Source organism: Phocoena sinus, chromosome 13 (assembly GCF_008692025.1).
Source record: "Phocoena sinus isolate mPhoSin1 chromosome 13, mPhoSin1.pri, whole genome shotgun sequence".
Lineage (NCBI taxonomy): Eukaryota > Metazoa > Chordata > Mammalia > Artiodactyla > Phocoenidae > Phocoena > Phocoena sinus.
The window spans coordinates 75,621,209-75,635,739 of record NC_045775.1 but is presented as its reverse complement, the minus strand read 5'-3'; the positions used below and the strand labels follow the sequence as shown (position 1 = coordinate 75,635,739).

The 14,531-nt window shown below is 45.5% G+C and overlaps 1 protein-coding gene across 1 annotated transcript in view; it reads left to right on the top strand.

Moving 5' to 3' along the window:
• TRABD2A (TraB domain containing 2A) overlaps positions 1 to 14,531 on the top strand; it is a 59,741-nt gene that overhangs the window by 7,188 nt on the left and 38,022 nt on the right. Inside the window, 1 exon segment of the mRNA XM_032652543.1 lies at positions 3,945 to 4,505. Within this exon segment, the coding sequence (XP_032508434.1) occupies positions 3,945 to 4,505 (561 nt within the window).

The window sequence follows — 14,531 nt, the reverse complement described above, 5'->3', positions numbered from 1 at the left end:
TAATACTAATTCAACCCTTAACAGGTTGGTTTTTTTTTTTTACATCTTTACTGGAGTATAATTGCTTTACAATGATGTGTTAGTTTCTGCTTTATAACAAAGTGAATCAGTTACACATATGCATATGTTCCCATATCTCTTTCCTCTTGCATCTCCCTCCCTCCCACCCTCCCTATCCCACCCCTCCAGGCGGTCACAAAGCACCCAGCTGATCTCCCTGTGCTATGCGGCTGCTTCCCACTAGCTATCTACCTTACGTTTGGTAGTGTATATATGTCCATGCCTCTCTCTCGCTTTGTCACAGCTCCCCCTCCCCCCCTCCCCATATCCTCAAGTCCGTTCTCTAGTAGGTCTGTGTCTTTATTCCTGTCTACCCCTAGGTTCTTCATGACATTTTTTTCCTTTAATTCCATATATATGTGTTAGCATACGGTATTGGTCTTTCTCTTTCTGACTTACTTCACTCTGTGTGACAGACTCTAGGTCTCTCCACCTCATTACAAATAGCTCAATTTCGTTTTTATGGCTGAGTAATATTCCATTGTATATATGTGCCACATCTTCTTATCTATTCATCCGATGATGGACACTTAGGTTGTTTCCATCTCCGGGCTATTGTAAATAGAGCTGCAATGAACATTTTGGTACATGACTCTTTTTGAATTATGGTTTTCTCAGGGTATATGCCCAGCAGTGGGATTGCTGGGTCATATGGTAGTTCTATTTGTAGTTTTCTAAGGAACCTCCATACTGTTCTCTACAGTGGCTGTATCAATTTACATTCCCACCAACAGTGCAAGAGTGTTCCCTTTTCTCCACACCCTCTCCAGCATTTATTGTTTCTAGATTGTTTGATGCTGGCCATTCTGACTGGTATAAGATGATATCTCATTGTAGCTTTGATTTGCATTTCTCTAATGATTAATGACGTTGAGCATTCTTTCATGTGTTTGTTGGCAGTCTGTATATCTTCTTTGGAGAAATGTCTATTTAGGTCTTCTGCCCATTTTTGGATTGGGTTGTTTGTTATTGAGCTGCATGAGCTGCTTATAAATTTTGGAGATTAATCCTTTGTCAGTTGCTTCATTTGAAAATATTTTCTCCCATTCTGAGGGTTGTCTTTTGGTTTTGTTTATGGTTTCCTTTGCTGTGCAAAAGCTTTGAAGTTTCATTAGGTCCCATTTGTTTATTTTTGTTTCCATTTCTCTAGGAAGTGGGTCAAAAAGGATCAGTTTTTAAAAATTATTTAAAAAATGTGTTTTTTCTCTCATTTGTTCAGTCATTTAACTTTTACTTGTCTAACTTGTTTATTACCATTACTTATGATAGGGGTTATTATCTGACTTTCACCACCTGAGTTCCATCCCTGGCTGGGGAACTAAGATCCCGCAAGCCATGTAGCACGGCAAAAAAAACCTACAAACAAACCTCAGTGGGGTGGCTGAGACAGAAGCAAAATTGAGCATAATTAGTGCATTCTTGAAAAGCTGGGTGTGTGAGCAAAACTATAATTTGAATACTTTAAAAAACAAGGTCACAGGCTGGAGGCTAATGAGGTAAGCTCCATCTGGTGCGCATGGTGTTTTGAGAAAACTGAGGTCTCATTTCCCAACTGGAAGATTTTATTTAATATCAGGATTTCTAGTTTCTTTGGAAAAGTCCCTTCTGGGGCACCAGGCCTGTTCCCCTGTGGCCAGCACTGCTGAGGCTGCTTAGCCAATGTCCTTTGTGGAGAGTTGTGGGCTTGTTGGCCCCTGACCTCCCCCTGCTGTTATGTCACCCCAGCCCACATGTTTCCCTGCCTCTGCTCTCCTCTGAGTGGTCCCATGGTGTTTTTGTGAAGGTGACAGGGGGACAGGTGGAGAAGAGCAGGCTGAAGAGAGTAGGGCCCCTGCTTCAGCCAGCTCCACCCTCATCGGTCTTATATTTTGAGATTCTGTGTAATATTTCATTTGAGACCAGGTTGCTGCTGCTGAAACAATGACACAGAGTGCAGATATAGTTGACCCTCATTATTTGTAGATTTCATGTTTGTGAATTTGCCAACTTGCTAAAATTGTTAACCCCAAGCTTGTGGTGCTTTCACTTTCACTTGCAGATGTGCCCAGAACTGCAAAAAATTTGAGCGGCCGGATGCACAGTCTCCCAGCGGAGGTGGAGTAAGTCAGTGCTCCGGCTTGTCTTTTCACCCCTCGAACTAGAAACAAGTAAACAAGTGTACTTTTTGTAGTTTACTTAGTGCCATATTTTTTTTTGCATTTTTGTGCTTCTTGGAGGTGATTTCACTGTTTAAAATGAATGAAGTGCTGTCTAGTGTTCCTAAGCACAGGAGGGCAGTGATGTGCCTTAGGGAGAAAATACATGAGTTAGACGAACTTCATGCAGGCATGAGTTACGGTGTTGTTGGCTATGAGTTCAATGTTCACAAGTCAACAAAATATACTAAAGAAGGTGCTTTTCAACAGAAGCACACATAAAACATAAAACAAGGTTATGTATTGCTCTGTTGACTAAAACGTTGTGACCAGAGGCTCGCAGAACCCTAACCTTGTGTTTCCCCTAGGAGCAGTGGTTCAGTATCCGGTAATTCAGTGTTCACAGTGACTTTATAGAACATAACTATGATACATAATGAGAACTGACAGTAAACTGAAACCCCACAATCCAGGAAAGCATGCTACTTAAAAGGCTGCTGAAACGAAACCTTTGTAAACAGAATGAATTCCAAATATTCTTGCCTATAAAACCTGGATTTTCACATTTCTGGGTTGCTTGATGTGGGGCTGGCCCCATGTATATATCTGACCTTTACACTTGAACTCCTTGAGGGCTGCCCTGTGCACTTCTTTGTACAGGAGCTCTTAATAAACAGATGTTTCATAAATGCCCGCTGTTGAGACTGAGAGACACTCGGGGCCAAAGGGCAAAGTGGCTTGGCCTCAGCATGTAACCAGTGCTCAGCCTATAAAAGTGCTGGGAGACATCGTGGAACCATCCAGTTCTCTGCTGCTGAACCAGAAGGCTTTTGTAAGAGAGAAATGCAGGACAATGCATGTCCTAAAGGGACAGGGGCAAACTGTGCAATCAGGGGCTTCTTAGGACTGTGGAGTCAACCTTGGCTGCACATTGGAGTCACCAGGGAAGCTTTAAAAATATCACCTAGGGCTTCCCTAGTGGCGCAGTGGTTGAGAGTCCGCCTGCCGATGCAGGGGACACGGGTTCGTGCCCCGGTCTGGGAAGATCCCACATGCCGCAGCGTGGCTGGGCCCGTGAGCCATGGCCGCTGAGCCTGCGCATCCGGAGCCTGTGCTCCACAACGGGAGAGGCCACAACAGTGAGAGGCCTGCGTACTGCCAAAAAAAAAAAAAAAAAAAAAAAAAAAAAAAAAAAATATATATATATATATATATATATATATATATATATAACCTCTTATCTCACCTCCAGAGATCCCATTGTGATTGACCTGGGATAAGACCCAGATATCAGACTTCTAGAAGCTTTGTAGGTGATTCCAAATGTGCATCCAGAGTTGAGAGACTCTGCCTTTGGGGTTGTTGAATTTGAGATCTGAAGAAGTAGAAACCACCAGGTGTGCCTGGGAGGTAACAGTGGGCTCCTCAGGTGTCTCTTACCTGTACCAGGTGAGTCCTTGTAGTCCCTTGAGAATCCCCTCTTTAACTCCTGTCCAGTTGCTAGAGCAGGCATGGGGCGAACTCAAAGCTGGTGATTGTATTGCTTTCTCATCTTTAATCAACATTTCGATGAGAAAAGGGAAGGGATGCTGAAATTCAGTCTGCTTTGAGGACTCCTGCCCCTGGTAGGTGAATCTGCCTGGACTATTTTGATCATTTTTCTCCTGCAGGGTGACCTGTCTCTCTAATTTACCTCTCAGGTTCCTGTCCCTCCATATCATGCCTTGATGTTGTCTCTTTTCCTTTTAGCAAAATGAGTTGAATTCCTTCTTGTGGACCATAAAGCGAGACCCGCTGTCTTACTTCTTTGGCATGATCCATGTCCCGTACACCTGGGTTTGGGACTTCATCCCGGACACCTCCAAGGAGGCTCTTCAGCAGAGCCGCATCGTCTACTTTGAGCTGGACCTCACGGACCCTTACACTATCTCGGCCCTCACCAGCTGTCAGATGCTGCCACGAGGTAAGAACCTCCAGGACGTGCTCCCCAGGGACATTTACGGCCGCCTTAAGCGCCACCTTGAGTACGTCAAGCTCGTGATGCCCTCGTGGATGACGGCTGACCAGCATGGTAAGGGTCTCTACGCAGACTACCTGTTCAATGCCATCGCAGGCAACTGGGAGTGGAAGAGGCCCGTCTGGGTGATGCTCATGGTCAACTCCCTGACCAAAGCGGACATCACGTCCCGTGGGGTGCCCGTCTTAGACCTGTACCTTGCCCAGGAGGCCAAGCGGCTGAGGAAACAGACGGGAGCAGTGGAGAAGGTGGAAGAGCAATGCAATCTGTTGAATGGGCTGAACTTCTCACAGGTAAGACCCTCTTTGCATGTAGGACTTGGTGACAGTTGATTGTGTGGCTGAACCTATTGAATTACAAGACTACAGGAAATAGACCAGAAGCACAGTTGACCTAACAATTGTCTTTGCTCAAGAAATTTATCCTACGGATGAAAAAATAAGCCTGTCAGTCACTTTTGTCACTTATCTGTGTATTATCAAGAAAGAAAACTTGTTTTTTCTTGTCATCCCAGCAAATATTGCATACTTTTGTTACTCGTTTTAATTCAGGTCGTTGTTTAGGAAAGTGAAGGCCAGACTGGCTGTCCCGGGGAGTGGCCTGGGTCACAAATGATACCGGCCATGGCTGTTTCAGGTAACGTCAGTCCCTTTGAGATCATTGCTGTCTCTCTTCAGGACACTCGTCCCAGGACATTCCTTTCTAAGGCAGAGTTATGGTCCTGTACCCATCGTTTAGAGATCCTACCCCAGGGCATTAGAATTTAGGTTGATTTTCAAGAAGTTCTTCACTTCGCATAAGACAAGAAATACTTTATTAAAGTGCCATGATTTCGGTGAAGTTTCTTGTTGCTGTTGATGTTTTAAAGTGCCTTAGATACCTGTAGGGGCCAGTGGGAATTCTGCAACATGCAATAAATGTTCTTGTTTTGCAGATAGTCTCAGTGGTTGGCTTGGGATGTTGGTGTGCAGAATAAAATCCAATCATCCAGGCCTTAGTGGATCTTGAAATACTGAAATTGGATTGTTATTTAAAGGTTTAAGAACATTCAACAGCATAAAAATGCCATTCCTGAATTGATAATGAAATTTTTAGGGAATTTACCTTGCTAAAATTCTATAATATTAAGAAATACTCAGATGCTAAAATATAGTATTTGTTTGGCATGTTGAGATTTATAGATAAGATAGGGGACCGCTAATTTTGTTGGTCTCCTAGCGGAGTTTTTCTTGCATTGTTTTGGAAACCTGCAAAGCCAATATTCTAACTTTTTCAATGTCTGCATTTAATACAAGTGTTTTGAAAAAGAAAGGTGCTTTGATTTAAAGCCTCATTGAGTTTGACCTTACAGGTTTGAAATTTGTGAGCATTTTTAACTGAGCCAAAGCCTTCTTTCATACTTCCAGTTGCTGGGAGACAAAGGCTTGGGAGTAAAATATTAGCTTGAGCAAGATATCTTTGCATGCAAGCGTGTATCATCTCTTAAGGTGATACGTTTACGAGATGTTTTAAGCACTGTAGTTATAGTATAGTTATACACTAGGGTGTCATGTTGATTTTGTGACATTCTTAAGGATCATATAGGTATTTAATATTTACAAACTAAATTTCTTATAAAACCTTTTTTTAATTGAAGTATAGTTGATTCACAATGTGTTAATTTCTGCTGTACAGCAAAGTGACTCAGGTATACATATACACATTGTTTTTTATTCTTTTCCATTATGGTTTATCCCAGGACATTGAAAATAGTTCCCTGTGCTATACAGTAGGACCTTGTTGTCCGTCCATTCTGTATGTAATTGTTTGCATATACTAACCCCAAACTCCCAGTCCATTCCTCCCCTAAGTGTCAGCTCAGTGCATTTTAGCATATGCATATACCCACTACCAGATCAAGACGTTGAACATTTCCATCACCCCAGAAAGTTAGTGTAAAGTTTTCATCTCAGCATAACTCTATAGAAGATTGCACCTGATGAATTTTCATAAACACAGGCCATGTGCCCCATACCCAGGGCAGGAAACAGAACAGCTCCAGCTCCCCAGAAGCCCTTCAGTCCTACTCCCATCCCCACCCCAAGGATCGGCACTGTCTTGAAAATCTTTGAGCATAAATTAGTTTGACATTTCTAGAACGTCACATAAATGCAGTCATCCAGTATGCTTCTTCGGTGCTTGGCTTCTTCTGCTCAGCATTACCTTTGTGATTCACTCATGTTGCTGTGTATAGTTGTCCATGGACCATTCTCATTGTTGTGTAGAATTGTAGAATTCCATCCAAGTTTTGGGGTGGTGGTTGATGGAGTCTCCCTTCTCGGTAAGCAAGATCATTTGTACTCATTTTGATAAAAGATGAAACCTAACTCATTCCCTAGGGCCCCTGTCTTCTGCTTATTTGAGGGGTGGTTGGTTCCTTCCTCCTTGCTCTGTAGCAATCCTTTCTATAGTTCTTCTTCCTTTATTTTTTTTTTCTGTCCACATGCCAAGTCAGGGCCCGTCTCTGGGGAATCCAAATGGCTATGGCTGCCCCTTCTGGTGGAACTGGTCTGGGTCAGCTTCTCTCCATTGATTTAGATGGTCTTTGTTTTTAGCATATCACCATTACACACACACACACACACACACACACACACACACACACTCTCTCTCTCTCTCTCTCTCTCTCTCTCTTTCTCTCTCTCTATCTGTTTCTGGACTTTCCATTTTGTTTCATTTTTCTGTTTGCCTATTTCTGTGTCAATATAACATTCATTCACTTTATGCTATATTAAAAAATGGATAATGATGTTTCTTTCCTTAATGATTCTTAAAACCATTTTGATTAAGATTTTGTTAATTTCTAGATCAATTTGGGAAGAACTGAGACTTTTCCTCACATTAAGTCCTGCAATCCAGGAGCATGTTATCCTTTCCATTCAGTTTAGTCCTCTTTTTTATTTTGTAGTGATCTTGATCTAGATTTTGCTCAATTCATAAGTTTATTCATTGTTTTTAATATAAACTTTGTTGGTGTAAAGACTCTTTTCTCATATTTTCCAGCTGGTTACTAATTTTTATATATTCATTTAACCACTTAATTGAAATCTTTTATGCTAACAATGCTAGTTGATTCTCTTATTTTCTTAGTGTTCAGACATATCATTGATAAATAACTATTTTGTGTCCATCTTTCCACAGTTTGTCTCATTTCTTTTTCTTGTCCTAATGTGTTGGCTAGGATCCTTAAAACAGCATTAAGTAGTAGTGGGAAGATCAGGCATCCTTCCTTTCCCTAACTTGAATGAGAAAGCCTTTGATAGTTCACCATTACACATGGTGCTGCTAGTTGATTAGTATTTATGATGTGAATGAAACATACTTGAATTTCTGTTTTGCTGGGACTTTTATCAGAAGCAGTTGTTGAGTTTCATCAAGATCTTTTTTCCTGCTTCTGTTGTGATCTGTCGTGATTTTTTTTAAAAAATTGAGATATAATTGACATATAACATTATATTAGTTTCAGATGTACAACATAAGGATTTGATATTTGTATGTATTGAGAAATGACCACCACAATAAATCTAGTTAACATCCATGACCATCCATAGTTACTAAATGTTTTTTCTTGTGATGGGAACTTTTAAGATTTACTCTCTTAGCAGCTTTCAGTGATGTCTTAATCTTATGACTTTCTTTGTTTGACTCCTATCTGTAGATTTCTCAGTATTAAACCATCCCTGCCCAGCTGGTCCTAAACTTCAAGGACCAGGGTGTGAGCTCATCAAGAGTTACCCTCCTAGCCACCCATTCCTATATTCATTTAGTCAACACACCCATTGAATTCCTATTGAGTTTGGTGCTACATAAAAAGATAAGGTGTAATCTGGTTGTTGCTCCCTAGAACCTGAAGTCTTTTTTTTTTTTGGCTGCGCCATGCTGCATGTGGGATCTTAGTTCCCTGACTGGGGAACCGAACCCGTACCCCCTGCAGTGGAAGCATGGAGTCTTAACCACTGGACAGCCAGGGAACTCCTGAACCTGAAGTCTTTATAATACAGCTAACTAGCTTATCAAGGGCAGGACTCATCACTGTTTTCCTAGGTCTTAGTGCAGTGTCGGCACATAGTAGATGCTCAGTAAGCTTTTATGGGGGGTAAGGGATTGAAGGAGTCTGTAACTCTGTCTGGAAAGGGAACAGAAAGTCTCTCTCTGTTCTAGATCCCTCATGATTCCATTATTTTTCTCCCTTCTCTCTTCCCCTTCACCTCTTCTCTACTCTCTGAGGACTAATTGTTCCCTTTGGTTATTTTGATTTGGCATCAGGGGAAGAATGCCTACTGCCTGTCCATGGGTTTGATCTTGCCATCTCAGTGTAGACACCACCCTTAGCCTTCAGGATGGAGTCAGGTTATGTATGACTCCTGATTTTTTTCATCCAGAGTTTGTGCCTGCTTGATACCTCTGGCAGCATTGCCACCCCCTCTGTGAAGAAAGCACATGAGCTCAGCCATGGGTCTCACCTCACTCCCTCCCTTTCTGCATAGGTGGGTTCCCATAAAAGATTTCAGGTCCCTTAGAGAAGTGATCTTTCTAAATCCCATTTCCATGGTCATGCACCACCAGGCATCCAGACATGGTGCACTGTCTGGCTTCCTCTGAGGAGCTGACTGGAACAGCTGTCTGACCACAGGATTCTCCTGCCTGCTTCCCCAGCCAGGGACTGGATGTCAGGGTGGGGTGGGGTGGAAATTTGAGACAGCCCCAGTCCCCTTGGCATTGGGGTCTGTCCTTGGGACCCAGTCATACTTGGGTTTGCGGTGTGAGTCTTGGGATCTGAGAGCTAATATGAATGCAGGCAACAGGTCTGGGGTTGCCCTCTGCTTTCCACGTGCAAGGACTCATCTCCGGACTTCCAGTATCTTAAAAGGAAGTTAGTTGGATGTAAAAGTTCTGTGCAAACACAACAGTGCTCTTGCTGTCAGCAAAGAATCATTCCTTTGTTATTGTTTACTCTTGCTAATAGATGGCACTAACATATTTCATATTTGCCCTGTCAGCTGTCACTCTTCTACTGTACGGTCCAGCAGTAGGTGTCACTACTGGCTCCTGTCGTCTTTACCCCAGGACCCTAATAACTCACTCTTTTGGCTGAAAAGCAACCCCCTTTTTTTTCCCCACAAAGTGAAGCCTTAAACAGTGGTTTCGTCCAGGGGACATACTTGCAGGTCTTATGAAAAAGTCCTTTTCCTGAGTCACAGTTTTGGGGTGTTGGGGAAGACAGGGATCTTTCTTCTTTGGAGCAAGTTCTCTTTAGGTGGGTCAGTCACTTAATAGAAGAAACAACTGGTTCTAGGGTAGAACACTGGAAAGGTCCAGGGCAGGGTGGAGTGGGGGAGGCAGCCCCTGCCCCCAGGAGAATGTGGTCTGGCTGGCGAGTCAGGGTGAATTCCTAGAAGGATACCCCATCTCTCTGTCCTTGGCTATTGTTGGTGAAGGTCGGAGGAGTGGGAAGTTGGGAGGTGCTGGCCAGCCTAAGAAAGCTTCCTGAGGAAGGAGGGTCAGATCCTTTGAGAAGGAGGTGGACCTGCCCGGCCCAGGGGAGGCTGACTGCAGGAATACCGCACGGTGCCTTGTTTTGTACTTTGCAGGGCTCTCTGCATCTTCTCCCATCAGTGTGTTGGATTTTAAGAACAACCCTGTGAGGCTGGAAAGTCTCTGTTCCCAGAGGCCACGGCAAAAGTGAGGGCGGGTCAGCGAGCAGAAGCCGCGGGGGACAGTTTCCTGTTGGAATGACCCTGGTGGATGGCCTGGGGTCTCAGTGAGACTGTGCAGGGCTGGCCTGGCCCCCTGGTCTCCCGTTTTCTAATCTAGTTCTGCCTGTGAGTGCTGCCACCTGCCCAGATTTACAGTCTGATTTGCTGAGGGAGTTCCTGCTGCTCCCTAGTCATAAATTCCAATAAAAGCAAGAAATCATATCTTTGAGACTGACCATATTTTCCATAATTGAGATGGAATGTGCTTGAAGATGGAGATCTTGATACAAATGAAATTATTTACAAAACAGAAACAGACTCACAGACATAGAAAACAAACTTACAGTTCCCAAAGGGGGAAGGAGGGAGGGGATAAATTGGGATCTTGGGATAAGCAGATATGCATTACTGTATATAAAATAAACAACAAGGACCTACTGTATAGCACAGGGAATTATATCCAATATCTTGTAATAATCTATAATGGAAAAGAATCTAAAGAAGAATATATAGATATGTATGTGTAACTAAATCACTTCGCTGTATGCCTAAAACTAACACAACATTGTAAATCAATTATACTTTAATTAAAAAAGATGGCGATCTTGACATTTTACCTTTCCTTGATAGGTTTGGTTTAAAATAAATACTTGGGGCTTCCCTGGTGGCGCAGTGGTTGAGAGTCCGCCTGCCGAGGCAGGGGACACGGGTTCGTGCCCCGGTCCGGGAAGATCCCACATGCCGCAGAGCGGCTGGGCCCGTGAGCCATGGCCGCTGAGCCTGCGCGTCCGAAGCCTGTGCTCCGCAACGGGAGAGGCCACAACAGTGAGAGGCCCGCGTACCGCAAAAAAACAAAAACAAAAACAAAAACATAAACATAAAATAAATACCTGGAAAAAAATACCTGAAATCCCTGAAAGGGAACTGCTTCCTAAAATATGGGCAGCTTTGCTTGTGAACAAGAACATCCTTCCGAGATTTCTCTGACGTTCCAGTGGTTAGGACTCTGCGCTTTCCCTGCCGAGGGCCTGGGTTTGATCCCTGGTTGGGGAAGCCAAAAAAAAAAAGAAAAAAGAAAAAAGAACATCCTTCCTAGCCTAGTGAAGGAGGCATGTGAGCTCAGTGTAGGCACCCACTGTCCCCTCTGCTGGGAACCCTCCCCATGCTGTCCCTCTGGCCGACGGCTGATTTGGCTTATGTCCTCTGTGAAGGTCCTAAGTCCAGAGATGACACTCTGCTGTCCTCTCAGTGTCCCCGTGGCAGCCTCTGCAGGAGACCTGAAGACTGCCTCTCCCAAAGGTGCAGGCTCCTCCAAAGCTGGGTTATGGTCTCTTGGTCCTTGTTTTTTGTTTTTTTTGTTTTTGCGGTACGCGGGCCTTTCACCGCTGTGGCCTCTCCCGCTGCGGAGCACAGGCTCCGGTCGCGCGCAGGCCCAGCGGCCATGGCTCACAGGCCCAGCTGCTCCGCATCATGTGGGATCCTCCCGGACCGGGGCACGAACCCGCGTCCCCTGCATCGGCAGGTGGACTCCCAACCACTGCGCCACCCGGGAAGCCCCTCTTGGTCCTTGTACCCCAGCTCCTGACGTGGTGTCTGGCACGTGGGAGGTGCTCACTAGTGGTTGTTGGCTAATGTGTCAGCCAGGTAGGACGTGTGAAAGTCTGATTTCAGTGGGCAGAGCTTGGAAAGAGCAACGGGAAGCCAGTGAACTTGTGGATACCTTGGCTAAACCGGGATACAACATGAGTGTGTGCTGATTACTTACTAAAGTGGATTACAACGTTTCTGACGGCTATGTAGATATAGACCGACATCTTAAAATTCACATTAAATCCAATCTTTTTGCTTATACCGCATTCTTTTGCTTTTTAACATTCTTTCCCAACATTGCCATATAATATTTTTGTGTGCTTATACAGAGCGGGCGAAGTGCTGCAGTTACTGTAAATGCCCCAGGAGCTGTGACATCTCGTCCTTGAATTAACCTGTCCCTGCTTTCACCTAGAGCATCAACCCAGGCGCTGTAGGTGGGCACAGTCTTCAGAAATTGGAGGTATGGGCTGGGCCACTAGCTCCCCCAGCAGGGTCTTCCACAGCATGTCTTCACCTTGGCCATCCCCTTAATTTCTTATATTTTGACCAGAAACGGAAACTTGAATGAACTGTGTCCCTATGGCTGGCTGTGATGTCCAGACGCCTCAGACTCAGCTCTGTGTTTCCACCTGCGCACAGGCCTGCTCGGGAGTCATCTTTCCTTTTACTGCTAGTCTTTATTTGGACACATTTCTTAAGCGCTCAGCATGGGCTGGGCACGCTGTTTCTCATTTTTGGGATTCAAAGACAAAGCAGTTATTGATCCTGCCTTCCCCTGGCTCTGGGCGGCCCCTCTAAAGTCTAAAGCAAACTTAAAAAAGATAGGTCTTTTTGTATACATGCATGGATCCCACATGTGCTGCTGGGGTTCTGACCTCAGCTGGATCTGACCCTGCTTGGCTGCCTTTGGGGGTCATAAGAGAAGCACTTCAAGGGATGCTGCAGCCACATTTTGGCCCCATTGTCCCTGCGAGCTCCTTTGAAACCCCGGCAGCCAGCTCTTGGTGGATCAGCTCCACGACACGCTAGACTTTAGGAATAACACCCAGCGTGTCTCTTTAGGAGGGGGAGGAGGGCTGTCTGTCCCTCCTCCAAAGAATCCACCTGCCCAGCAGGATTAGGTGAGGCAGAGTCTGCCTGGCTTGGTGGAAAGGGGGAAGAGAAGAGGAAGTATCCGGGTGCGACTGGGGCAGCTGTTACCCGGGACGCTGCGAGGAGCCAGGTGAGGCCTCTGCAGGTGGAGGTGCTCTGTGGCCTAGGGATGGAGCAGGGGGCCTGTCCTGGACCCTGGAGGTGGATGTATCATGTCACACCATGGACATTATGGCATCTCTGTTTTCCTCTCTCCCTCCTGATGCTTCTGTGACACCCTCCCTCCCCACTCTCTTCCTTGAGGCCCTTCCCTTTTTTTTTTTTTTTTTTTTTTGCAGTATGGGGGCCTTGAGCCTGTCATGGCTCACGGGCCCAGCCGCTCCGCGGCATATGGGATCCTCCCGGACTGGGGCACGAACCCGCGTCCCCTGCATCGGCAGGCGGACTCTCAACCACTGCGCCACCAGGGAAGCCCGAGGCCTTTCCCTTTTTATTCACAGCCACTCAGAGCTTAAAGGGGAGTGAGCAGGGCTCCGGCGTCAGCTTCAGCAGGGGCCTGGAATCACGAAATGTGGAGTTACCCCATTCCTGCCTTCCCTGACTCCCCCTACAAGAGAACTGGGCTCCTACCAGCCTCTGCTCTCCAGGGGAGTCTGGGTAGGTGAGGTTGCTTATCACTGTGCAGAATAACAGCAGTGAGGGCACTGCTGACTGACTTCTCAGGGAGAGGCCAGCTCTGGGGATGCCCTGTGCTGTCTGTGACTGGGCAGCCTTGTCGGCATTCGTTATGGTCATAGACTGGCTGCTGTCCAACAGGACTGCTGATGTCTTTGACTTCCCCTCAGGTCCAGAAGTGATGTTGAGATGCTGTAGCGTGAAAAACCCCTCTGGATGGCCCCGCATACCTAACGCTGGGCAGAGAGAAAGTGTTTGTAGACATCTGAGACAATTTGTGACTGAACCCAAGCTCAGGGTCCTGATACTTGGCTGTGCCTCTCTGCCCCCACCCCCCCCCTTGTCAGCCCCTCCTTTCGGGCTCCGATTCTGGCCCTCCCCTTCCCACCTCTCACCTTCTCTACCTCCCCCAGCCCTCCCCCTCCCCCTTTCCCTGCTCCGCTCTGGGGTGTGACAGTTCAGAATCTAGGTGCCAGTGCCTGGAAGAGAGAAAAGACAAACAGTGGGCAATGAGAGAGAGAAGGACTATGCAGAAGAGGCGAGGAGCAGTAAAGCGTCAGTCTTGTGTGATAGCGCAAGACTGGAGTTTTCGTCTTGCTTTTCTGGTCTGTTCCCTAGGACGTGAAGTGAGAATCGCTGTTAAATACCTTCGGTGGACATAAGGGGCTGTATTAGTTTGCTGGGGCTGGCATTACAAAGTGCCACAGACTGGGTGACTTAAGCAACGGAAATTAATTTGCTCACAATTCTAGAGACTGCTGAAAGTCTGGGATCAAGGCGTCAGCAGGGTTGGTTTCTTCTGAGGGCCTCTCTCCTTGGCTTGTAGATGGACGTCTTCTCCCTGTGTCTTCACGTGGGCTTCCCTCTGTGTGTGTCTGTGTCCTAATTTCTTGTTCGTTCTTTAAAATTTTTATTTTATATTGGAGCATAGTTGATTAACAATGCTGTGTTTGTTTCAGGTGAACAGCAAAGTGATTCAGTTATACGTATACATGTATCTATTCTTTTTCAAACTCTTTTCCCATTTAGGTTATTACAGAGTATTGAGTAGAGTTCCCTATGCTATACGGTAAATCCTTGTTGGTTACCTCTTTTAAATACAGCAGTGTGTACTGTCAATCCCAAACTCCCAATCTATCCCTCTCCCGCCACCCTTACCCCCGGTAACCATAAGTTTGTTCACTAAGTCTGTGAGTCTGTTCCTGTTTTGTCAATAAGTTCATT